This window comes from Symphalangus syndactylus, chromosome 4, assembly GCF_028878055.3.
Source record: "Symphalangus syndactylus isolate Jambi chromosome 4, NHGRI_mSymSyn1-v2.1_pri, whole genome shotgun sequence".
Lineage (NCBI taxonomy): Eukaryota > Metazoa > Chordata > Mammalia > Primates > Hylobatidae > Symphalangus > Symphalangus syndactylus.
Genome location: NC_072426.2, coordinates 138,484,487 through 138,509,922, shown reverse-complemented (window position 1 = coordinate 138,509,922; position 25,436 = coordinate 138,484,487). Strand labels below are relative to the sequence as shown.

The 25,436-nt window shown below is 40.9% G+C and overlaps 1 protein-coding gene across 5 annotated transcripts in view; it reads right to left on the bottom strand.

Moving 5' to 3' along the window:
• Positions 1-5,060, bottom strand: part of KLHL2 (kelch like family member 2) — a 115,857-nt gene extending 110,797 nt beyond the window's left edge. For 3 of the 5 annotated variants that reach the window (XR_008657290.2, XR_010120599.1, XM_063638349.1), the window contains exon 1: positions 4,678-4,934. Coding sequence is in view for 3 of the 5 variants with exons in the window: in XM_063638349.1 (XP_063494419.1) it covers positions 4,678-4,703 (26 nt within the window). In the remaining 2 variants the exon portion in view is untranslated. Of the gene's footprint in view, positions 1-2,410; positions 2,464-4,677 lie in introns of those variants that run through there. The other 2 variants (XM_055276322.2, XM_055276323.2) reach the window with 2 other exon arrangements.
• Between the last annotated feature and the right edge of the window lie 20,376 nt (positions 5,061-25,436).

The following is a 25,436-nucleotide window of genomic DNA, read 5'->3' as shown; positions in this document are numbered from 1 at the left end:
AGAAAGAGAGCTATCATAAAAAGCAAGGGCTTGTTTTTCAAGGTAAAATCAGAGAATGGAACTGGTCAAAGGAATACTTTAGCAAATGCCAACAGTCCAAAATGTAAGAAAGTACGGTGCATAACACACAAAAAGTATACTGACCCACTCACTGCAGCAATTATCTCACCAGGGGAAGAATTCAAGAATGCCTTTGTGCTTGCTAGTCTCTCTACCTGGAATGCTATTCCCCCTCTGGATTGTGCTAAAATACCACCTCGTCAAAGACACCCTGACCCTATCTGAACTATTATTCTTATTATTCTCTACCCTTTTATCCTGCTTCATTTTTATTTACTGTAATACAACTAACAATATTACATATTTGTTTGCTGTTAGTTTCAATCATAGGAAAAGGAACTTTGTTTTCTAAGATATCCCCAAAATCTGGCCATAGTAGGCACTCAATAAATATAAATTAAAAACTCAAACTACCTCATCATAAAGAGTAAATGCATTTGGATTTGGTAGAACACTACAGAAATGCAACTTAAAGTGAATTTCCTTCTCTGGATCACCTTGAAAAAACCTTCTGCCTGATCTTAAGAAAGAAGTTCGATGGTCTTCATAAGCACTACTAGTGTAAATCCGTAACAGCCATAGATGAGTAAACTTACAGTCACCTTCAGAAAAGCACATTTACTAATATTTACTGAATGCCTACCATGTACATCAGAAACAAAAAGTTTGGGACATTTTGCAGGGAGTAGGTAGAGTGATTTCCCAGCATCAGAAATTTTTTAAACTACTACATAAATGCTACCTATTTCCAGAATTCACTTCTCAAGTTCCCAAACGCACCTCAAAGTTGTCCCTATATGTAACACTTCCTTCAACACACATTGATCCATATGTCTTCTTTCACCATTACCTTGTTTGTGGGCCATTATTACTCCTAAATATTTTAAACATCTTTGTCTATCACTGGGGAGATTCACCCGTGATATGAGAGAGGCCCAACGTACATTTAATTAAACAAAAATAAGAATACACTCCAATGCACTATAACAGACAAACAAATGAATACTGGGTAACCTGTAGCAAGGTTCCAAATTCATAGCAATTGAATCTTAGAAAGAACATTAAAGGTCATCTGGTCCAGTGGACTGCAAATGTCAGGCTTCAATGAACTTTTTACTGATCTATGTCAAAACGAGGACAATGCACTAAGTTTTCATAAGGCTAAATTTTTTAAATTTAAAGACAATCCTTTAGTCAGATTATATCCTTCCTTATATTTGAGAAAGGATATTAAAACTTTTTTCTTTCATAAAAAGATGGTGATAGTTGATCATTGTTGTTTTATAAATAATTCTTTTACTTAGCAAAACAAAAAATTTAGCAATTGTTAGACTTCAATTGTTTTTTTCTTTTTTTAATTTTACAGGTCAGTGAAATTCAAAAATGTGAGAATCTCTGCTCTAATCCAACCAATCTTCTGCTGCCTAAATGCCTTAGAACATGGTCAACAAGTTGTTTATCTGCCTATGCATGAACACCTCTGATGACAAGTCTCTACTAATGTGGAACCATCAACTGAAAAAAGATATGGTTCTATCTGAGGGATGTTTGCTTAGTTTTGTGAAGGAAAAGCAAAAAAAATCAAGGCTTATACAGAGTAAGCCGACTTGTGAAAATGAAGCCAGTAAAAAAACAAGTGCCAAGAAAACTGATCAGTAAGAGATCAGAGGGATGCACTCAGGCCTATACCTCACAGTCTTCCTTCAACTTATTATGAAAATCCTTTAAACAAATAACTATAAAAGCCAGACTGTGAAATACATTCCTGAGGTCAGGGCTGGTCAATTTACATTTCCTTTTGCACATCTCAGTTTACCACCTGAAATTCCTTTACTAATCTACATCTAAACTGCATCTCTCAATTTACTACCTGAAATTCCTTTACTAATCTACATCTAATTTTTTAGTTACACATCCTTCAGGTTTGATCAGAAGCAAATGTAACCCACAGTCTCGATATCACCCAGACCCCAGAATGCAACAGAATCTAAATGCCACATATACTCAAGTATGCAAAAAACAATAAGCAGAAATATATAGTCCAACGACAATTTTTAATTATATGAGAATTAAAAAGGATGAGAAGTTGGAGGCAACGAATAGAAAAAGCACAAGAGATCAGAAGCTAATTTCAAGGAGTCCATCCTGAAGGAAACAGGAATGGTGGGTACAGATGCCTGACATCCCTCCAAGACGATGTGCCAACAGGCCAATGGAGAACAAGGTGGGATCTGAGAACAATGTAAATTTGGATGTTAAAAGAGAAACACAAGCAAAAGCACCACGCACAGTGCCAGGCAGAGATAGGCATTCAAATATTTGCACATTTAATGAATTAATAAATAGACACTTAAAGAGAATCTGGGGCCGTGCTTCCAACCACATCATCTAAGGCACTTTAAGTCCAGGTCAAACATCTTTCTTTGCCTTAAAGCTCAGGCTAAAAATCTAACTTTATGAAAAGCTGAGTCTTCCTAATAGTTTCCACTGGCCTCTGTCCTAGCCCAGCTCTGGCAGTGAGGCCCGGTAAAGTTCCTTCCTAAAGACACTGCCTGCAAGTCTCAAATCCGGCACACGGGATCCATGGTGGAGGGATGTTAATGGGAGTGGAGGCAAACAGGCCAAGGGATGGCAAGGAAAAAAACTATTTCTGATCCACCGAATGGCAAATAACACCATAACGAGTTCTTGAATTAGGTTTAATCCTGGATAGAACCAAATGAAAATAAAAACCTATTTGTATTTATAATTAAATAGAAACAATGAAAAAGTCTCACCAACTTTAGCCACCCATGATTGAAAGGAGTTTTAACAATTCTTTCATCCATGCTGGCATTCCAGGTTTTCCATTATATCCAGCCTCTCATTGTTGCAGCACTACTGATGGAATCTCAATGCCAAAAAAATGGTGCTGGTCATCAAAATCATGATTAGCTGATCTACCATAGAGTCAGTTTATCAATGTTTGAATGCATACATCGATTTCATTTTTTTTTATTTCAACTTAAATCATCTGTGTCTCTACTCCCTCCCTCCAGAGCCTGCTTTTTCACACCCTTCTTTTCACCTGCATTCTAAGATTCCCTTGTTCTTTCCTTTAGTTCCCTCTGTTCCAAAAGTAAAAAGGAACTGCAGGAACTTATATAGAAGGCAGGTTTACTACAGATAACATACCTACATGTTACATATTATATACCATATGTTGTCTAAATACAGCTAGCATATCCTGCCCAAGTGCTTCTGAGCCTCGGCAGACCCCCGTGTGCTCATGCTGCTGACGTGAACCATCCACCATCATATTTCCTAGGGGTTCAGGTGCCTTCCTCCAGCCTGCTGAAGAACATGACCAAATCTCAGAGCCCTCAAAGTCACAGCTATCGAGAGGTGACTAAGCCCCTGCTTCTGTCAGCCCAGGAAGGCCAAATCAAGTCTTATCATCTACCCCCTAGATTTCCACGACCTGTTCCACTCAAGCTAAAAATTCTGAAACGCACTTTTAGAAACTGTCGTTCCAGAATCCCATTAGCTCTCCTAAAAGGGCTGAACATCAAAAAATTATTCAACCCAAGCCAAGTATCCTTATTTGGCTGGAATTCTGCCAAATAACCACAAGAGACTGGTGCGGTACAATTGGCATGGAGTGAAGCTTGCCAAATCGGACGGAGAAAGACAAGCCTCCATGAATAAGCTCTCATGAAAAGGTACACCATTCTTCAGGATGAGGTTTGTCTGCGATTTGAAAAGTCAGATTCAAAGGACCCTTGTTCCTTCCTAAGAGAAGAGGGAACCAAAATTGAAATTTTCGAAACTCCTGGGTATTTACAGTTCACTTTTACCAAGATGTTTTTAAAACTAAAATTTAAAAAAAACCCTTGTTCTAAATAATGCAATAATGTCTTCTATATAATGTTTCAGCTATTATTTCTAGAAAGTAATTCTGTTGCCAGTGATCTTGAATGTACTTGGGTACCAAAGAAAAAAGACACCTGTGCCTGGCAGGTCGATACGCTACTAATTTGCCCGAGGTACGAAGGAAACAGAAGATGCTCTGATTTCTGGATAAAACGTTCTGCAGTGCCAGGTAAAAGAGGTCACATTCCCTGAACGGCCGCCGCTCATTTAGAGTGATGCAAAAGCTCCTCAGATATTAATTTTGTTAGAAATTCGGGGAATCAAGCAACCTAAGATCAATTCATTTAGACAGCGGGTGACTGGTACTTTCCAGTTTCCTTTATTCAACGGACTCAGTGCATCCTAGCCTGATCTCTTAGAAAGGGGTAGGCAAACTGGGAACCAGGTGCCTATGCATTTCAGGGAGGTACACACAGGACCTGCAGGGTCACCCATGCACAGCCCCACCCCGAATCTTCTATCCGCCTGAGATGGGGAAGACCCTTCCCCAGAAATCCTGGGCAGCGTTTTAAGTCACCGCCTGGCCAGGCTGAGTTTCCGTCCGCGTCCGCTCAGGACTGCGGGCACTGCGCCTCGTCACGCCCCGCATCTCCCACATCCCGCCGGCCCCGGCGGCTGTCCCCAGAGCTGCGCCCGCGGCCGGCGACACGCGCCGCAGCGGCGCGCTTATCCGCAGCGGCGCAGCCCGCCCGCCCGCTCACTCACGCGGGAGGCAGCGGCGGCGTCTCCATTGTGGCTCCTCTCGGGCTTTAGAACGCAGGCACCGACCAACACCGCCAGCACCATTCCAGCCGCGGACGCCGGCACTGCCCGCCCGCCGAGCCGCGTTCCATCCGCCCCGGAGGGGGAGCCGCGCTCTCCTCACCGCGCGCCACCACCTGCGGCGGCGGCCCCCGCGGCCATGGCCCGCTCGGCCGGGCGCGCTCCCTCTACTGCGCGGCTCCCGCGCTCGCCCGAGTGCGGGGCGGCGGCGACGGGACCGGCGGGCGCGCGGGCTCGGCCACTTCCGGGTTCGGCCCCGGCCGGCGCCGACGCTGTGACGGGACTGCGATGCGGCCTCCCGCGGCGGCCAAGGACCCCTCCCTCGGCGCCTCCCCTTCCTCTTGCTGCTGCTGCTGCTGCTGCCGCTGCTGCTTCTGGAGGCGAGCGGGCGGGCGCCAGCCGGGAGCGGGGCGGGCGTGCCCAGACGCTGGCCCACAGGCCGGGACGCGGGCGGCGGCCGCCCACAGCGGGTCTGTGGATCGCCGGGACGGGGGTGCTGGAAAATGGGAGCGGAGGGGGTTCTCCGTGCAGAAAAAGGGCGGCCGAACGCACAGCGTGATAATGCTCGGTATCCACTTGCTGCTCTGCTTCGCGGGCGTGTACACGTTATTCTTTTCATTTGTGCCTGTACCCAGGGAGATGGGAAGGGTAGGCATAACCAACCAGTGTCCTTACAAATGGTGGAACTGTGGCAAGAAGAAATGATTTGCCTGTCCAGTGTCCCAAGCAAGAAGCGGGTTCTCCCTCCTCAGTATGCTATCCATTCCTTGGACAAGTGAAGTGAGCACCTGCTAGGCAAGGTTTTAGTGCTGGGGATGTGACAGCAAAACTAAGTCTCTGTGCTTGTGGAGCTGTCCATCTAGACGTGGTGACGGAAACAGTAAGTGATGCTTACCATGAAGAAACATAAATGAGGATGAGGAGAGGGAAAGAGATTTTAGAAAGAGTGGTCAGAGAAGGCCTCTCGAAAGGCATGAGTTAAACAGAGATGGAGTAACAGGGGCTTTGAGTAATGCAAAGAATGCCCAGGGCAGAAGGAAGAGCAGCGTGGAAACTGCTAAGCAAGATCCTGCCTTCCTTGTTGAGGAACGGGAAGGAGAACAATGCAGCTGGTGGTTCTCCAAGTATGCCCGCTGGAAGCAGTAGCACCTGCGAACTTGTTAGAGATGCAAATTTTCCAGTTCCACTTTAGACCTACTGAACCAGAAACTCTGGGGGTGGGGCCTAGCAGCGTGTGCTTTAACAAGCTTTCCAGCTGATGCTTGCTGGGGCCGCGAGGGTGGGAGACCCTCTAATGAAGCAGAGTGAGGTCAGGAGGACGGCGGCAGGAATGGGTGTGGCGGGGAGTAATCACAGATCACCCAGGCCTTGCAGGCCATGATAAAGGACTTGGCTTTTACTGAGATTAGAAGCAATTAGAAAGTGGTGAGTAGCTTGATCTGTTCATTAAAAGGATGACTTTTCTGGGATTTGTTTGAAAATATCCCACAAAAAGAAGGACAGAGGTCGGGCGCCGTGGCTCACGCCTGTAATCCCAGCACTTTGGGAGGCCGAGGCGGGCCCATCACCTGAGGTCGGGAGTTCGAGATCCGCCTGACCAACATGGAGAAACCCCGTCTCTACTAAAAATACAAAAAATTAGCCGGGCATGGTGGTGCATGCCTGTAATTCCAGCTACTTGGGAGGCTGAGGCAGGAGAATCGCTTGGAGGCAGAGGTTGCGATGAGCCGAGATCGTGCCATTGCACTCCAGCCCGGGCAACAAGAGCGAAACAAACTCCGTCTCAAAAAAAAAAAAAAAAAAAAAAAAAAAAGACAGAGAAGTGAATAGATGAAGATTTGCAAAATGTTAATTTTTGAGGCTAAGTGATGGGTGCATAGGGGTGGCCATCATTTATGTGTGTTTATGTGTATGTTTTAAAAGATAATAATGGGCCAGGCGCGGTGGCTCACGCCTATAATCCCAGCACTTTTGGGGAGGCCGAGGCGGGCGGATCATCTGAGGTCAGGAGTTCAAGACCAGCCTGTCCAACATGGCGAAATCCCGTCTCTTCTAAAAATAGCCGTGTGTAGTGGTGGGCGCCTGTAATCCCAGCTACTCGGGAGGCTGAGGCAGGAGAATCACTTGAACCCAGGAGGTGGAGGTTGCAGTGAGCCGAGATCGGGCCACTGCACTCCAGCCCGGGCAACAGAGCGAGACTCCGTCTCAAAATTCATAAATAAATAAAAGTTCATAATACAAAGTTTTTTTTTTTTAAAGATGACTGATTGCTGTATGGGCAACATGCATAGCGAGGCAAGAGAGCAAGCAAGGAGATTAGCCTAGCTGGGATGAAAAGTAAGGATGGCTTGGATTAGAGTCCGAGTGATTGAGAAAAGTGAACAGGTTCTGAATCTGTTTCGAAGGTAAAGTACGCAGGAACTGCTGGTAGATTAGCATATAAAATCCTAAGGGTTTTGTTCTGAGCTCTGGGGAGAATGGAGTTGCCCTTTACTGGGATTGGGGATATTGAGAAAGAACAAATATTGGAGGGTGGGGTGGAGATTGTATTTGTAAACTCTGATTTAGATATGGTAAGTTTGAGATGTCTGTTAAACATCCATGTGAAGATAGGTGTAGACAATTAGATATATGTATCTGGGGTAGATGTAAATTTGGAAGTTGTTAGTATACAGATGGTATTGAGATCAGCTAGATTATGTAGCTAGAGAAAAGAAGTAGACCAAGAAGTAAGCCCTGGGGCACTCCAACATTAAAAAAGAAGAGAAGGAGGACTCAGCAAAGGAGATGGTAAAGGAACAACCAGGGAAATAGGAGATCCAAGGCAAGTGTCTCGGCAGCCTAGTGATGGGTTCCAGAAAAACAAACAAACAAAAAAACTCTTAGTACACTTTAGCATGAGCTAACTTCTCTGTATGATGGTTCTGTTCAGAGCCATAATAAAACTTCCTACTTTACAAGGTTGTTTTAAGAATTAAATGAAATAATTGATGTAAAGTATATAGCACATAAATGTATAATGGAAGCACTTAATAAGTGTTAGTTGCTGCTATTATTTCTGTACATTTCTGTGGCCATCAGTTATACCTGACTCTGCTAGGAACTGGGTTAAGTCCTAGAGCCAGGAGATACTGACTTAGGTTTTACCAAACCTTTGGCCTGACTTCCTTCTGCATGCAACCTCAGTGAATAGGGCTGACTCATCTGCCATTTCAGGAACTCCTTTGAGGCGGGGGGTGGGAGGTGGACTTTTTCTATTGCTTTTGTATCTTCCCACCCAAAATAGTGTTATGTGTACAAATAAATACTAAAAAATTAAGATGTGTCCATCTGACAGCTAGGCACCTAACTTCAAACCATAGCCCCTCTCACATCCTCCTCTGGGTTAGTTTTGTCTATCATAATTCTTTGCTTAAGGGGTTCGACTCATCTAGCATGCTAAATGTCAACCCAAACCTTTCTTTTTTCACAACCACCCCCATTTGTAGGCTTCACAAGTAGACTGGGAAAGAGTACATTACCCACATACAATTCAGCCTTACTTGGAGTTAAATGTCACACCAAAACTGGTCCTCAGCCAGATACAGCCTCCACCCTTAACCTGTCTCTCTGCTCACAAGAGAAAGTAAACAAAAATGCTTGACAGGCTGAGCCCAAATCCAACATTACAGTGGGGAAGAGACTTTTTAACACTTCTTCCTTTGAATCTCAGTTTCACCATCTTCTCAAGTGAAGGACACTAAGGATTAGGAGCAGCTACCTAAGACCACCAAGCTCTTCTCTTTTTCATTTCCCTTGACATAAGGTATGACTGAACATGCAACGGTGTTGACCTCCCCTTGCTTAGGTTATTACCTCCACCCACGTTTTCATCATTCTTTAGCTGAGCCCTTCACACCCTTGGCAGAGGAATGAGATCTTACAAAAGTCCATCTGCCTGCTATGCTGTTGAGATAGAACAATTCCTTAACCATATTAGTAACCATAATCTAAAGGTAATGTAAGTAATTGGAATGTATCACTTGTAAAGAAAATGGAACCACTCAGATGAACAAGTCTGTGACGGTGGCTAGTGGCAAAAATCCGTTAGATTGAGCTGAAGTCAGATGTTGCAATAGAACTAGTGACATGACATGGCAGGCACAAACACATCTCATGGCAAGTATCTGGGAGCTAAGAATTGCTCCTATAAAGAAAAGACTTAGACTGGATTAAGAAAATGTGGCACATATACACCATGGAATACTATGCAGCCATAAAAAATGATGAGTTCGTGTCCTTTCTAGGGACATGGATGAAACTGGAAAACATCATTCTCAGTAAACTATCGCAAAGACAAAAAACCAAACACCGCATGTTCTCACTCATAGGTGGGAATTGAACAATGAGAACTCATGGACACAGGAAGGGGAACATCACGCTCCGGGGACTGTTGTGGGGTGGGGGGAGGGGGGAGGGACAGCATTAGGAGATACACCTAATGCTAAATGACGAGTTAATGGGTGCAGGAAATCAACATGGCACATGGATACATATGTAACAAACCTGCACATTGTGCACATGTACCCTAAAACCCTAAAGTATAATAAAAATAAAAAAAATAAAAAAAAATAAAAAAAATAAAAAAAAAAAAAAGACTTAACTTCACCGAAGAATACAAAACCATTAGATGCTATATTTGTAATTCCTTCCAGTGCAAAGATGGCAAGTATGAAAAGATTCACTCATTCAAAATTAGGTACTAAAGAAGATAAAGGCCTTCTAAAAAGTCGCATTTTCTATCCTAAAGACTTAGTTTAAGTTGCTTGACTAATTTTAAATTAGGGGTTTTGCTTTTAATATTTTGACTTAGGAGAAACTTAGCAGTATAATATATTAAGAAGCATTTCAAAATGTTCTTTTGATACTTTGCAATTTAGCAAATGGATCTGTCAATACATTAAGATATGTATTACAAGCTTTATGGTGTCAAATGGGGTGATGTGCGTCTTGTGCTCCAGATCAATAGAAAATCCTTAACTGATGGAGTCCATTGTTTCCATGAATCCAATTTACTCTTCAAATGCTTGCCTCCTTGTTTGTGCAGTCTGTAAGATAGCAACTTTACTTCCAGCACAGCATACCTCCCATTACCCTGTATCTGAGCTTCCCGGAGAAATGAATGCAAATTGTTTGCTGCAAAGTTTAATTGAAAATCTGTTGGAATTGGTACAGGAAGTATCCAAAAATAGGTTTCACACTAATGTATATCAGGTAAGCAGTTTCTCTGTGCTTTAAAGGAAATTTACTTAATCTATTTTTACTTATATATAGCTTTATGGTATCTATTTATGTAGTCTGGTGATGTAATCCCTCATTATAGAATTATCTAGGACTGAACATCTTTCTACACAGTCAGCAATGCTGGGGGGAAGAAAAAGCAAGTAAAAATTCTTGATAAATTATGCAAAGCATTATTAGGTTGTTGTCATTCATCTGAAATTATGCATCCGCACATACACAAAAACTTCTCCCCACAGCTTCTGCTGTCCATTACAGCTGACTGTTAATAGCACAGGCCCTAAGCAAAATTGTGAAATAAGTTTGCTTTGGCATTCTCATTTTTCCCATTTTCTTCTCTTTTTTCATGCGTCAATACATCTCTCACCTTTGACACCATCTACAGGTCTCCAGTGTCCTCTCTCCATCCCTAATCAAAACTTAGAAATGATCAGACATCAGCCAACAGAATGATTAGTGAACTACACTTTAAAACAAATGGCTTTTAGACATGGGGTAACCTCATACTGGTATTATTTGACTGAATAATATCTTTATACCCTACCCCTATTCTCCTTCCTAGAATGCATTCCCATGTCATCTATATTATTTTAATTACAAAATTATTTACAAGTTGTGATGTTTAAATGTGTCTTTCATTAAAAAGGTATTACTGAATAACACTGTGAAATGAATGCTTTACTTTGATAGGGGACAATGCAGAGTATAGGAGATAAAAAATATTCTTCTTAAACTCTAGACCTTTTGAGACCATACCTCAGGGAGTTTGTATTACTTGTTCAAATTGTTCACATGCTAATACAAAAAGATAAGTCTTGAATTTCCACATAAATCCTAAAATTTGAGCTCAGCCCAAGTCTTGGAATTATTTTTGCAAGAAAGGGTCCTTTGCCAAGAAATCCTTTCTAGTTCTTAATCTGGTACTAGTCAGCTTCTGGATGCAGAGAAGCATGTTTAATGCAGGATATAAGTGGTTAGTCAATTCCTGAGGCATCCATATTTCTTCATTTTCCTTGTTAAGATCTTGGTAATAATCCAACCCAAGAAATAGAATTAAATCCAGGCTGCATATGTATGAGAACTATTCTTCATTGAACTAAAAATGAACCTGAGCTGCCATTTTGAAGTCTTTGTTAAAAGCCAACTAAAATTAAATCATGAGAAAAATATTCCAAGTCATATTTTCTGAGGCAAACTGATTCAAGCCAATCTTGATTGTATTATATTTAGATATACATATCAACTTTTTTTCTATGTCACATATGGAAAATACTGACCACCCTATTTTAAATTGCAACTAGCACTCCCCCTGCACCCTCAACACTTCCTAAACTTATTTTCGGATTTGTTTTTTCCCCAAGCACTTATCACAATCTGACCAACTCTGTGTCTTACTTATTTATTTCATGTATTGTCTATTCTCTTCTTTGGAATGTAAGCTCTATGAAGGCATGAATTTTAGTCTGTTCAGTCCCAAGGCCTAGCAAAATACCTAACACATATTATACAGTCAAGAAATACTGTTGAATGAATGAACTGGCAACAACCAAAACGTTTACCTCCAGGAACATATATTCCAACTCAAAATTCAGGCAATGTGCATTTTAATAGATATATGGCTACATCAATGTATCAAATTTATTCTTTTTTACTTTTGGAAGCATATAAACAATGGTCCCCAGAAATAAAGAAGGTACAGAGAAATTTTCTTTGATTTCAGTGAGTCAATCAGCCAATAAATTTATTGAATGCCTTCTTTGATGATTACACTGTGATAGGTGAGTCCGTCCGGGGGAGCAGTTAGGAATAATATGAAACTTAGGACAAGGATTCTCCCCTTAAGATAACTGTAATCATCTTCAGTGATAAAAATAAATCCAAATTTTAAATAAAACTAATTATCCTGGCACTTTGGGAGGCTGAGGTGGGAGGATTGCTTGAGCCTAGGAGTTCAAAACTGTTGTGAGCTATGATTGTGCCACTGCAGTCTAGCCTGGGTGACAGAGCCAGACCCTGTCTCTAAAAAATAAATAAAGCTAGGCCATGCACAGTGGCTTACACCTGTAATCCCAGCACTTTGGGAAGCTGAGGCAGATGGATCACCTGAAGTCAGGAATTCGAGACTAGCCTGGCCAACATGGTGAAACTCCGTATCTACTAAAAATACAAAAAACTTAGCTGGACATAGTGGTAGGCTCCTGTAATCCCAGCTACTTGGGAGGCTGAGGCAGAAGAATCACTTGAACCTGGGAATTGGAGGTTGTAGTGAGCCAAGATGGGCCACTGCACTCTATCCTGGGCGACAGAGTAAGACTGTATCTCAAAAAAAAAATAATAATTTAAAAATAAATAAAACTAATTAAACAAAAATACCAGACAACAGAGTCTTCACGAGTAAGATAAACTCTGACTTGAGCACTTAAGAAAGAGAAAAGTGGCCGGGCGCGGCGGCTCACGCCTGTAATCCCAGCACTTTGGGAGGCCAAGGCAGGTGGATCACGAGGCCAGGAGGTCGAGACCATCCTGACTAACATGGTGAAACCCCGTTTCTACTAAAAATACAAAAAATTAGCCGGGCGTGGTGGCGGGCACCTGTAGTCCCAGCTACTGGGGAGGCTGAGGCAGGAGAATGCCGTGAACCCGGGAGGCAGAGCTTGCATGAGCCGGGATCGCGCCACTGCCCTCCAGCCTGGGAGACAGGGCCAGACTCCATCTCAAAAAAAAAAAAAAAAAAAAGAAAGAAAAGTACATAGTGGGGAAAGAGAATATGTTCAGTGGATAGTAAAGGAGGATTTTAGGCAAATAATCCAAGAATAGAATGTTAAGAAATAAAGCCAAGCTGTTAATGTTAATATCAGATTCCATAAATCTTTTCAGGCTGTATGTGGAATAAGTAGACAATTATTAGAGGGGTAAGTCCGTGTGTGTGTGTGTGTGTGTGCACGTGCATATGTGTGTGTGTCCAGGTTGTAGAATAAACAAACTCTACTTGTAAGAGTTTTAATCTGGCATTGCTTTACAAAATTAATGACAGCTGGGAGAGACTGAAAACAGGAAGATTCTTTGGGAAACTATTACAAGAGTTTATCTGTGGGCCAAGTGTGGTGGCTCAGGCCTATAATCCCAGCAATTTGGGAGGCTGAAGTGGGTGGATCACTTAAGGCCAGGAGTTCAAAACCAGCCTGGCCAACATGGCAAAACCCTGTATCTACTAAAAAATACAAAAATTATCCTGGTGTGATGGCACACACCTGTAATCCCAGCTACTCAGGAGGCTGAAGCATGAGACTCACTTGAGCCTGGAAGGCAGAGGTTGCAGTGAGCTGATATGGTGCCACTGCACTCCAGCCTGAGCAACAGAATGAGACTCCATTTAAAAAAAAAAAAAAAAAAAGTTTATCCATGGTAAAAGCATGAAGTAGTGCAGTGTGGCACAAATGAAAAGAAGCAGCCAAATGGCAATGGTGGAATAAACATGACTCAGTGACTAATTTGATATGGGGGGCAAGGAAGATGAAGTAGCCTGAAAATATGATGATAGAGTTGGTAAAAATAAGAAAGTCACATGGGATAGATGATGATGTGTGTGGTTTTAGGCCTACAGAGTTTGCAGCAACCTCAAGATATCCCAGTAAAATGTCCGGCGGAAAGTTGTAGATTAGCCAGATCAAGGACACCTGGTACAAAGATAGATTCACTCTCATAAAGTTATTGGGCCCTGAAGAAACTGGTTATGCAGCTTTCTGTGGTCAACTACATTGTTCTTCACACTGCTCTGGGCATTGGCTAGCGTCCCAGGGCTGCTTTCTTGGTTGCTAATTTTTAAAATAATTCAAAGCAAATAATACATGATTACATTCTTTTTTTTCCACAAGGCTTTACTGGAAATAAAATGATTACATTCTTACAGTAAAAATTCAAACCATAAAATGAAAGTTCTCATTGACCTTTCCCTTAATCTCCTCACCAGAAGTAGCACATGTTAACAGTTTTAAGTGTATCTTTTCAAACATTTTTCTGCATAGTTGCATACATATGTGGTACACATGGAAATAGGTGGGTTTGTATTTGTTTCATGTAAGTGGAATCACACTGTAGGTACCTTCAGCCCATTAGCAGCTGCTAAGGAAGGCTTACTGCCAACTTGCTGTAGCTGTGGGAGACCCAGGCAGGGAGAGCTCAGCTGCCAGTTGCCAGTACATCTACGAGTTAAAATGATACAAATTTCAGGGAAAAACTTGAATATTAGAAGGTTGACTAATGCATTAGGTTAAAGAGTACCTAGTGCCAGGTGGGTACTACATTGCATCTTAGTACCACAGACAACTTCCTCCTCCATTCTGACCAAAACACAGCAACTCTTTTGGAAATCTTATTTTTCCTCTAATCCTTAGGGAGATAGATTCAAAGCCACTATTCCTCCAGTAAAGATTCATTTTTTAAAAAAATTGGATTTTACATTGCCTGAAGTTCTTAATATTTCTACATTCTCTATTTCTATTTTTCATATCTTTTGTTCCAAATTTTACTTTTTCTCTCTATGATTTTTCATTCCAGTTACCTCATCTAGGAAGACCTGGGATGAGGGATTAGAGAGCAGATTTACAGTGGATAACTATTCATTGTATTTTGGTCAAAAGCTGCAGAAATTTTATTCTTTTGTATTTTAGTTCCCAGTTAAACCTTCCTAAAGCCATAGTAATTACATACCTACTTATAATAATGATTTACTTTAAAGCATATTTAAATATTGCAGCAACATGCATTTTATTTAACACAATTCATTTTTAAAGTTCTAACTGTGGGAAGCTATATGTGTTCATAATTACAGTTTATTTGAATGTGTAGTACTTTTGGAACAGTGAAGCACCATAGTTTGGGGGGGGTGGTGAAATGAAAATAATTTATGTATTTTTAAATGAATCAAAATTTTTCTTGATGTTCAGTATCTAGGATAATTTGAAAATTCATTGGTTCAGTTTTGTATCATAAGCTATGAATAAAAATATCTTTATACAATGGAACCTCACTTATGTGGTTTTCAAAATCCATCATGTGACCACCACCAACTACTTTGGTACTTGTGGTGATTAAATCATCTTTGAGAGATTTTTCTCTCATACCTTACTCCATACCAAATAATTTTTGTGAGTAAGTGGAGGTATCTTTCACAGGGCCAGCTGAAAATGATTCATACTTCATCGATAACTAATTATAGTTATACTCTTAGAAAAATATGGCTGAAGCCTCTTTGAAACTCAGTTAGTCCATTTACCTAATTTCAAATGGGAGTATAACCGATTTTAAAGGCATTCAGGGAGTATTCAAGAACTTTCTCCAGTAACTCATTGTACAATTTTACAGTCCTTTTCAAGATACAGAACTTAGCACTATGTTTGCTATGGAGGCAGATTCAAAATATAACCTGCCCAGAAACAGCTTGCCCACCCCGAGGAAATTTTAGGATATACATACTAAAATTATAGAGGAATATGATTTATGGGTGCAATGATAATTTGGGGGTGGGATTATTCCAGTAACACTTTCTGGAAGAGGTATAATTTGATCTGGACTTCAGGGGACATATAGGATTTAGATTAGCAGAGAAGAAAAGGGAGCAGCTTCCTCATGTAGGGGGAAAAAAAATAGAAACGTTGGACCTGGCAGAAATTATAGGTCAGCCCTAACTGGAATTGAAGAGCGGTAAGTGAGATTAAAGAAGTTAAGATATTTTCCCTGGGCCTCCCCCCACAGCCCCAAAGCTTTTAAATTTATCTAATAAGCTAGAAACCACTGAGACTTCTTAACAAGGGAGTACAATACTCAAGTATGGTATTTAGTGAGATTTATCTGGCTGAAGTAGTTAGACCTAATTAGGAGTTGGGAGATTTGGGAAGGAAGGACATTGATTAAGGAGTCATTACATGTGCATCAAAATTTTAAAAATAGATGTATCCTGTGATATAGCAATTCCACTTCTAGGAATTCATCCTAAAGACATAATCATATGGCCAGGTGTGGTGGCTGAAGCCTGTAATCCCAGCACTTTGGGAAGCCGAGGCAGGCAGATCACTTGAGACCAGGAGTTCAAGACCAGCTGGCCAACATGGTGAAACCCAGTCTCTACTAAAAATACAAAAATTAGCCAAGCGTGGTGGCACACACCTGTAATCCCAGCTGCTTGGGAGGTGGAGGCAGGAGAATCACTTTAAACTGGGAGGCAGAGGTTGCAGTGAGCTGAGATGGCCCCACTGAACACTAGCCTGGGCAACAGAGACTCACTTTCAAAAAATAAAAATAAAAAAAGAAGTATTCATACATGCACATGAGTCAGCTACAAGAATATTTAGTGCAACTTATTTATATAATAATACATTGGAAAACCAAATTGGCCCACAGGTCACTAGATAAATATTATTATAAAACCACCATATAGTAGACTGCTATGGGACCATTAAAACTGACACAGTATAAGAAAACTTAATGTCATAAAAAGATGACATATTGTTGAAAGGAAAAAGTAAGTTAGAAAATACTACCAGCCTGGGCAACATGATGAAACCCTGTCTCTATAAAAAAAAAAAAAAATACAAATATTAGCCAGGCATGGTAGCATGCACCTGTAGTCCCAGCTACTCAGGAGGCTGATGTGGGAGGATCACCTAAGTCCAAGGAGATCCAGGATCAATGAGCCATGATCACGCCACTGCACACCAGCCTGGATGGCAGAGTGAGACCCTGTCTCAACAACGACAACAATAAAAAATACTGTATACAGTGTGAGCCTATGTATGTAAAAGAGAAAAAGTGTCTCTGTGTGTGTGGTGTGTGTGCATCTCTGTGTGTAATTGGTAAGCTGAATAAATATGACACATTTTGATTGCACAGAAAAATTCAATTTTTGCTTCCATTGTCCCTTTCCACATGTATTCATTGGTGTGATCTTTTTCTATCCTAAGATGAAACATTGAACAGGCCCATGACTCTCAGATAATAAAAAGTCCCCCAGCCACTTAGTCCTAAAATGCCACAACTCAGTCTTGAGTAATAGTTAAAATTCCAAATTTAACTTTGTGTTCATTTTTCTGCTCCTCCCAATCGTTGACCTACTTCAGTCTAAAATCTTGTACTGAGGAAAGTGAGGAAGGGGGTGAAATCCCTCTGTAATACCCTTTAGACTTAAGGTAGCTAAGGAGGACATGTAAATTCTAGAACCACCACTACACTCCAAATCTGTAAATTAACCACTTCAATTTTTCATTACGTTGTGTAAAAAATGGAGCCAGTAATACTTGGCCTACCTACATCTTAGATTTATTATGAACATCAAATTATATCATAGAAGCAGAATTATTTTGCAGAGTTAAAAAGTGTTTTAGTAGTGTATTATCAAATACAATGAACTAGACTAGAGATCCACAAACCAAATCCATGCAGGAGGCCAGGAAGGTAGCTAAATAACTAATCAGGCTAGGTGTAAGGTGATAAATAGCAACTGATATCTGACCTTAATGTTGAGAAGCAATACAGAGAAGTAGTGAATATGGTGAATTAGAAATGGAGAGCTCATGCCTCAAATCTGAGCTGCTTATGCTATGTAAAAATGCAGGCCATTTTGTTACATCTTTTGATATTTCAAGGGAAGCTAGAAATTCTGATTTCTATGTAAAATATTTTAATATTTCCATTTTTTTTAGATGAAGTTTCCCTCTTGTCACCCAGGCTGGAATGCAATGGTACAATTTCAGCTCACTGCAACCTCTGTCTCCCAGGTTCAAGCGATTCTCCTGCCTCAGCCTCCCAAGTAGCTGGGATTACAGGCATCCACAACCATGCCCGGCTAATTTTTGTATTTTTAGTAGAGACAGGGTTTCACCATGTTGGCCAGGCTGGTCTCGAACTCCTGAGCTTAGGTGATCCACCTGCCTTGGCCTCCCAAAGTGCTGGGATTATAGGCATGAGCCACCTCACCCGGCCTAATTTTTCAATGTCGACAGCCAATTTAAATATCAAACACTATGTATACCAATAATTAACTAATAGTCTTAATTAATGAGTAATAAATAATTGATAGGAATCAATAATTATATGATTGATAATATATGATAATTAACAATTACTAAAGATTATAAGCAATTTGAAGGCAGTGACATTGATTTTTATTTCCGTGGTCTCAGTACTTTATACAATGTCTGACATATTTGGTGCTTAATAAATGCTAGTAAAATAAATGGAGTCATGTTGCTAAATTGAAAGACTATTTCTATAGGTGGAGATATCAAGTCAACACTGCCTTTAGTGTAAGGCTTCTTTTTATAAATTTCATCGTGATGCATCCTTCTTTTTATTTTTCCTAATGATTCGAAGTAGAAGAAAGAAGTAGAAGAAAGATAAAGGAATAGATGCAAAATAGGAGGCTAATGGGAGCAAAGAGATAAATAAGTTAAATAAATAAAACCATAAGATGCTTAGTTATTCCTGGTTCTTTACTTAATCTGTTGGAATGAGGTTAAATCAGTCTAATTAAAGTGGATAGATTTAGCTAAATAGGAGGTAGAAAGAAGAGGATTGGCACCTAACTTAGGGTAGGTAGGTGTCTGTTTTGGGGACAGCGGGTAGTCAAAAGACTTCCTGGGGATGTGATGTTTCTATTTAATTCAACAAACATCTACTGAATATTTACTATGAAATGTATCAGCAAACAAAAACATCCCGAATGCTCATGGAAATTTTATTTTAGTGAAGGAGACAGATGATAGACATAAGAAATTAGAAAATTATATAGTATATTAGAAGATGTGATGGCCAATTTTATGTGCCAATTGGCCAGGCTATAGTCCTTAGTTATTCAGTCAAACACCAGTGTAGGTGTTGCTGTGACCATCATCCTAGAAATCCAGATGGGCCTGATCCAGTCAGGTGAAAGACCTTACAAGTAGAACTGCGGTTTCCCTAAAAAACAAATAATTCTGCCTATGGACTGAAGCCTTAGCTTGTGCTTGGGAATTCAGTCTGTTTTTTCTGACAGCCTGCCCTACAGATCTTGGCTTGCCTAGCCAGCCCCCACAGTTGCATAAGCCAGTTCCTTGCAAGGATGTATATATATATATATATATACACACACACACACACATCCTTCTGTATATATACATATATATATGTATATATCCTTCTGGTTCTGCTTCTCTGGGGGATTCCTGACTGTTACAGAAGGTGATAGAGTAAAAGGGAGAGTGAGAGTGTAGGGTAACATTAGGGAGCAGGTTACAGATTAATAGTCAGTTCAGGTTTCATTGAGAAGTATTTGAGCAAAGACTTGGAAAAAGTGAAGTAGTTAGGCAAGTGTGTTCTTTTAGGACTAGCATTTCGAGCAGAAATAACAGCTAGAACAAAATCTCTAAGGTAGGATTTTTGAGAAAGAACAAGAAGACCAGTGTGGCTGGAGCACAGTGAAGGAAGGAGAGAAAAATCAGAGAGCTAAGGAGCAGGAGTGGAAGACTCAGAACTTGCAGGACTTGTGAACCATTGCAAGGACCTTAGGTCTTACTCTGAGTGAACCGAAGAACCATTGCAGTTTTGATTCTCTGTGTGGTGATATGATCTGACTTATATTTTTAAAGGATCATTTCCATTGAAAAAAATGACAACCATGTTTAGAGCAAATTATGGGGTGAGGATGGAGAGATGTAAGAAGAGAAGCAGAGAAATCTGATGAGGTATTACAATAATTCAGGTGACTGATGATGGTGATGCTTCATCAGAGTCTTGAAGGCAGACCTGATATTTAGGTGGTACACACCTGATTCTGATTAATGGTGCCCATGCCATACTAATTGTCAAATATTTTAAATATCCCCCTTCTTGAGGGACACATAGGAGGTAGGCAGTCAGTGAATGCGTTTTTGGAAACTGTAATCATATGCAGAGGCATGGAAGCATAAGAAGGCTCAGCCTATTCAGGAGTTTCCAGGATGACCCCTATGACTCAAGCTAATGATAAATAATAATAAACAACTACTGACATACCAAATGTCAGACACTTTTCTAAATACTTTGCATGTACCAAGTAAAAACTCACTTGTCTTTCTATCAGTTAACTATGGCTTCATAACAAATCACCCCAAAACTTAGTGACTTCATCACCATTTATTAGCTCAAGATCCTGTGAGTTGGCAATTTGACCTAGCACAGTCCATCTTTTTGCTCCATATAATAGCTGGAATTACTCATGTATTTGCAATCACTTGGCAAGTTAGCTGGGGCTGGCTAGTCCCAGATGTCCCCCAACCCACATGTCTCAGTTGACTTGGGGGATGGAGTCCATTGAGACAAACATCTCTCAGAATCCAGCAGGCTACCCTAGGCTTTTTCAGGTGGTGGTTGAGTTCCAAAAACCAGCAAGCAAATGAGTACAAAACTCAACGTGCAAGCACATATCAAATATCTGCTTGTGCCATCAGCCAAAGCAGGCCACATGGCCAAACCCAAAATCAATGTCAAAGGGGACTTCGCAAGAGCATGGTTTCAGGCATGATTCGCTGGGTTTGCGATTATTGCAACAGTCCACCCACCGTCTTTATAAAAACCCTGTGATGTAGGTAACTGGACTAAGATCCCCATTTTCCAGATGAGGAAAATGAAGTCCATATGGTGTTAAGTAACCCATAACTTATAAGAAAAAAAGCCAAGATTTGGACCCAGACACTGACCCCTGAATCTATGCTCCTAACCACAATGTTACATATGAGAAAGAGCCATGGGAGGTGAGACTGGGTAGGTGAATAGGGGCTGATCATGATGCACCCTGAACACTGTCAAGGTCCCATACTCCAGATAAGTGCAGACTGCAAGGGCAGGGTACAGGCAGCAGTGGGTGGAAGACTTGTGGGCTGGGATTCCTGGAGAAAGAAAAAGGAAACGCTTTAGCGGAAAAATGGAGTCAGAGTCATGAGCTAAAAGAAGATGATCCCTGAGTCAAACTGCAGAAGGCAGGTGGAGGCATAAATAGAAGTCAGTATCTCAGAAGTCAGCCCTGAAGGAGGTCAAGAAAATGAGTAGAAACAGAGTGTTCTACACATTGCTGCTGAAAAACTAGAAGTTAATTTTGTATCTTTGGGGTGAGGTACACCTAGAAAATGATGACTAGTTTTGTAGCAATTTATCTGGAATCATGATCATGACAGCAGAAATAAATTCAGTTTTACTCCTTTTTTGTGAGGGTGCGGGTGTATGTAAAAACCGGGAATAGTGAATGTGCTGAAATAACAGTGAGCAGCTTTGAGCAGCCTCTGAGTATATTTATAGATATCAAGCACACGAAACACGCCCACATCATACACCCTCTCCCCAGGAATCCAGGATGTATGAAGAATAATACAAGGTGTACGTTTGACAGTCTGTACCACACACAGGATGTACTGGGAGTAATAACTTTCAGATCCTTTACAGTACCTGACCAGTGTTTCATCAAAACTGTAAAATGAACTATTGGAAGGCATGCAGACAGAATTATTTTGAATGTAAGATTTTTCTTTTTTCAAACATTGGCAGTGATGTAATCTGTCTGAATCTCTGAAGGTCAGGATTTTATCAGCAATGACCTCTGGTGAAAGGGATCAATGATAGGATGGCAAAAGATTGGAGCACTCCTCCTTTTTACTCTGTACGGTTGTCTACAATCACTTTTTAACAATAAAATGTATGTTTTTAAGATCAAGAAACTTATTTAAAAAAAAAAAGCAATAGGCTCTCTAGGCAGAGCTGTCTGGCTCATTAATGTGAAACGGGCCTATGAGTGGGAACAAGAGGAACAGGTATTTCCGCCAAACGTGGACCTCCCCCCACCCCTGAGCCTAGCTCTCTGCACCCCAGAGATTTGGGAATGAAATTACTAAACTCTGAGACCGAATTCCAATCAATAATAGTTGCTAGGCATGAAAAATAGGAGTCCTGGAGGTCTTTTGATGTAGCATCTTTAGAGGCAGTGGAGACATACATCATTTACCAGAAAAGTCATCACTTTTTCACTAGCACACACACACAAAAGGCAAGAAGTAACTGTGAAACCCAGGCTTAGAACAGATAGTACAAAAGACTAAGGGCATCTGCTTTTGTGTCACCAATTTGTGAAGTATGAAGAACCCAGAAGATTGGCAGAGATTCAGAAAGGCTTGATATGAGAGAGAACTAACATAGGCACATGGTTGCCTTTGCTATACCAAGTACAGCTGAACGCTTTTAATGCAGCAAACGTGTTCCAAGCACCTACTCTGTGCTGCTGAGCGCTAAAGGGAATTCACAGGTAAGATAAAACACAGCTCTGCCCTGAAGGAGTTAAGAATTTGACCAGCTGCTTTGCTTTCCAGAACTTTGCAGAAACCAAAACACACCCTCTCTAGTTCTTGGAATTAGATCAGCTGATGGTTTTATTTTGTTTTGATCTCATCACTGTTCTACCATTAGTTTCTTCAGATATTTGATAGGCAGTGGACTTTATTTTAGATTTTTAGTCTCTCACATCGGATTTTCTAGGAGAAGAAAAAGATTAACAATATGTTATCTGTTGGGACATTTTCAGTGACTCACTCCTGGGGTTTCTAAATTCACAAGTGCTCACTGAGAGGAAAAAAACATCTTTATTTCTGAGCTGTTAATTCCTCCTTTAGGTATAAACCATCCTTTTTACTTTTAATGTAATTTCATAATGACTTCTCCTTTACCATCATCATAATAATAGCAAAAGTTTTAAATCCATCCTTTCTTACTTTGAAATGATCAGTTAGCTACCATACATTTGACTAATTTGGTCCTGTGACCCCACACCACACTAGCCCAGTTTGGGCTGCATTTGTACTACCTGACTGTCACTCAAAGTAGAAAGCAGAGAAAAGCTGACATCATCTGGCCTTTGGTCTACCAAAGGTCCCTAGAATTTATTTATTTACTGGAATCATAATATGGAGGTAATAGAATGCTCTGAGGAGAAACCCTAAAAAACTTACCTTCTGGTTTCATAGGAACAGGGAGAAATAAAATAAGTAGAATTCATGAAGGTCATTTACTGAAAAAGAGAAAAAAATGATGAGGTCAGGGTACATTTCATTTTTTTCTCCCTGTTCTTTTCTCTCCAGCAAGAGGATACGCTATATTGAAGGCCCTCCCTGCCTACATACTCATCAGTGAGCCTCTTTCTTTGAGTTCAAGCAGCCTGCAACAGGAACAGGATAGTAAGCCAGGAAAAACAAAATAAAACTGTTTTGCTTTTAAATTCAGACAGGGCTAAGGAATCTGTCCATTAAATGGTCTTGAAATTTATTTATTTATTTTTGGGACAACATCTCACTCTGTCACCCAGGCTGGAAAGCAGTGGTGCCATCATAGCTCACTGCAGTCTCTCCTGGATTCAAGTGACCCTCCTGCCTCAGTCTCCTGAGTAGCTAGGACTACAGGCATGTGCCACCACACCTGGCTAATTTTTTATTATTTGTAAAGACAAGGTCTCACTACATTGCCCAGGCTAGTCTCAAACTCCTGGGCTCAAAAGATCCTCCCGCTTTGGCCTCCCAAAGTGTTGTGATTACAGATGTGAGCTACTGTGCCTGGTCCATTCATTTATTCATATCAACAAAAGTTTATCGTTGTCACATATATGGTGTATACAGTCTGAAGACTATGAAAGTTAAGACATTACATACAAATGACCAAAATATAAGTAGAAATTGTTACATAAACACTACTAAAATCTGCAGAAATTCAGAGGTGAAAGAGATCAGGAGTTAGGAAAAACAGGGAAGTGTGTAACAGAGGGTGGCTTTTGAATTGATCTTTGAAGGATGGGTAGGATTTCCATTGCAGAGATGACAGATAAAGAAAAATAATGACTTACTTCTGCTGTGCAGTAAGCTTGTAACTCCATCTCCCTGAGATTCAATTTTCCTCTATAAAATGAAAATTTGAAGCTCACCTGCCTACACCGCCCCCCTGCCCCCCGCAATTCATCTCTGTTCTAGCATGCAGTATAGACTTCAGTTGAACTCATCTATGTCCTAGCATGCAGTACAGACTCCAGTTGAACTTTGGCTGACATTTGCCTGGATCTTGACCAAGATCTTTTCCACCTATCTTGCCTTTATAACACTTCCTTTTGTCTTAATTTCTTCCCATTTACCTTCTTTAAGTTAATAATAAAATGGTCACCACTTATATCTTTGTCAGCCATTGCCATGATTATGCTGCATTTAACTCCCGCCTCCATGGTTTAGTGGCTTTGACGGTACTTCTCACATTCACAGGTTTCTAGGGTATCCAACTGGTATGGTTTGGCTGTGTCCCCACCCAAATCTCATCTTGAAGTCCCACATGTTGTGGGAGGGACCTGGTGGGAGATAATTGAATCATGGGGGCAGGTCTTTCCTGTGCTGTTCTTGTGATAGTGGATAGGTCTCACAAGAGCTGATGGTTGTAAAAAGAGGAGTTTCCCTACACAAGCTCTCTTCTCTTGTCTGCTGCCATGTGAGATGTGCCTTTCACCTTCTGCCACGATTATGAGGCCTTCTCAGCCATGTGGAACTGTAAGTTCATTAAACATCTTTCTGTTGTAAATTGCCCAGTCTAGAGTATGTCTTTATCAGCAGTGTGAAAATGAACAAATACTGTAAATTGGTACCAGTAGAGTGGGGTCCTGCTGAAGAGATACCTGAAAATGTGGAAGCAACTTTGGAAGTGGGTAACAGGCAGAGGTTGGAACAGTTTGGAGGGCTCAGAAGAAGATAGAAAAATGTGGGAAAGTTTGGAACTTCCTAGAGAGTTGTTAAATGGCTTTGACAAAAATGCTGATAGTAATATGAACAATAAGGTCTAGGCTTAGGAGGTCTCAGATGGAGATGAGGAACTTGTTGGGAACTGGAGCAAAGATGACTCTTGTTATATCTTAGCAAAGAGACTAGAGGTATTTTCCCCTGCCCCAGAGATTTGTAGAACTTTGAACTTGAGAGAGATGATTTAAGGTATCTGGCAGAAAAAAATTTCTAAGCAGCAAACCATTCAAGATGTGACTTGGGTGCTGTTAAAGGCATTCAGTTTTATAAGGGAAGCAGAGCATAAAAGTTCAGAAAATTTGCAGCTTGACAATGCAATAGAAAAGAAAAAATCCATTTTCTGAGGAGAAATTCAAGCTGACTGCAGAAATTTACATAAGTAATGAGGAGCCAAATGTTAATCACCCAAGCAATGGGGAAAATGTCTCTAGGGCATCTCAGAGGTCTTCATGGCAGCACTTCCCATCACAGGTCCAGAGGTTTAGGAGGAAAAAGTGGTCTTGTGGGCCAGGCTTAGGGTCCCCATGCTGTGTGCAGCCTAGGGACTTGGTGCCCTGCATCCCAGCCACTCCAGCCATAGCTGAAAGGGGCCAATATAGGGCTCAG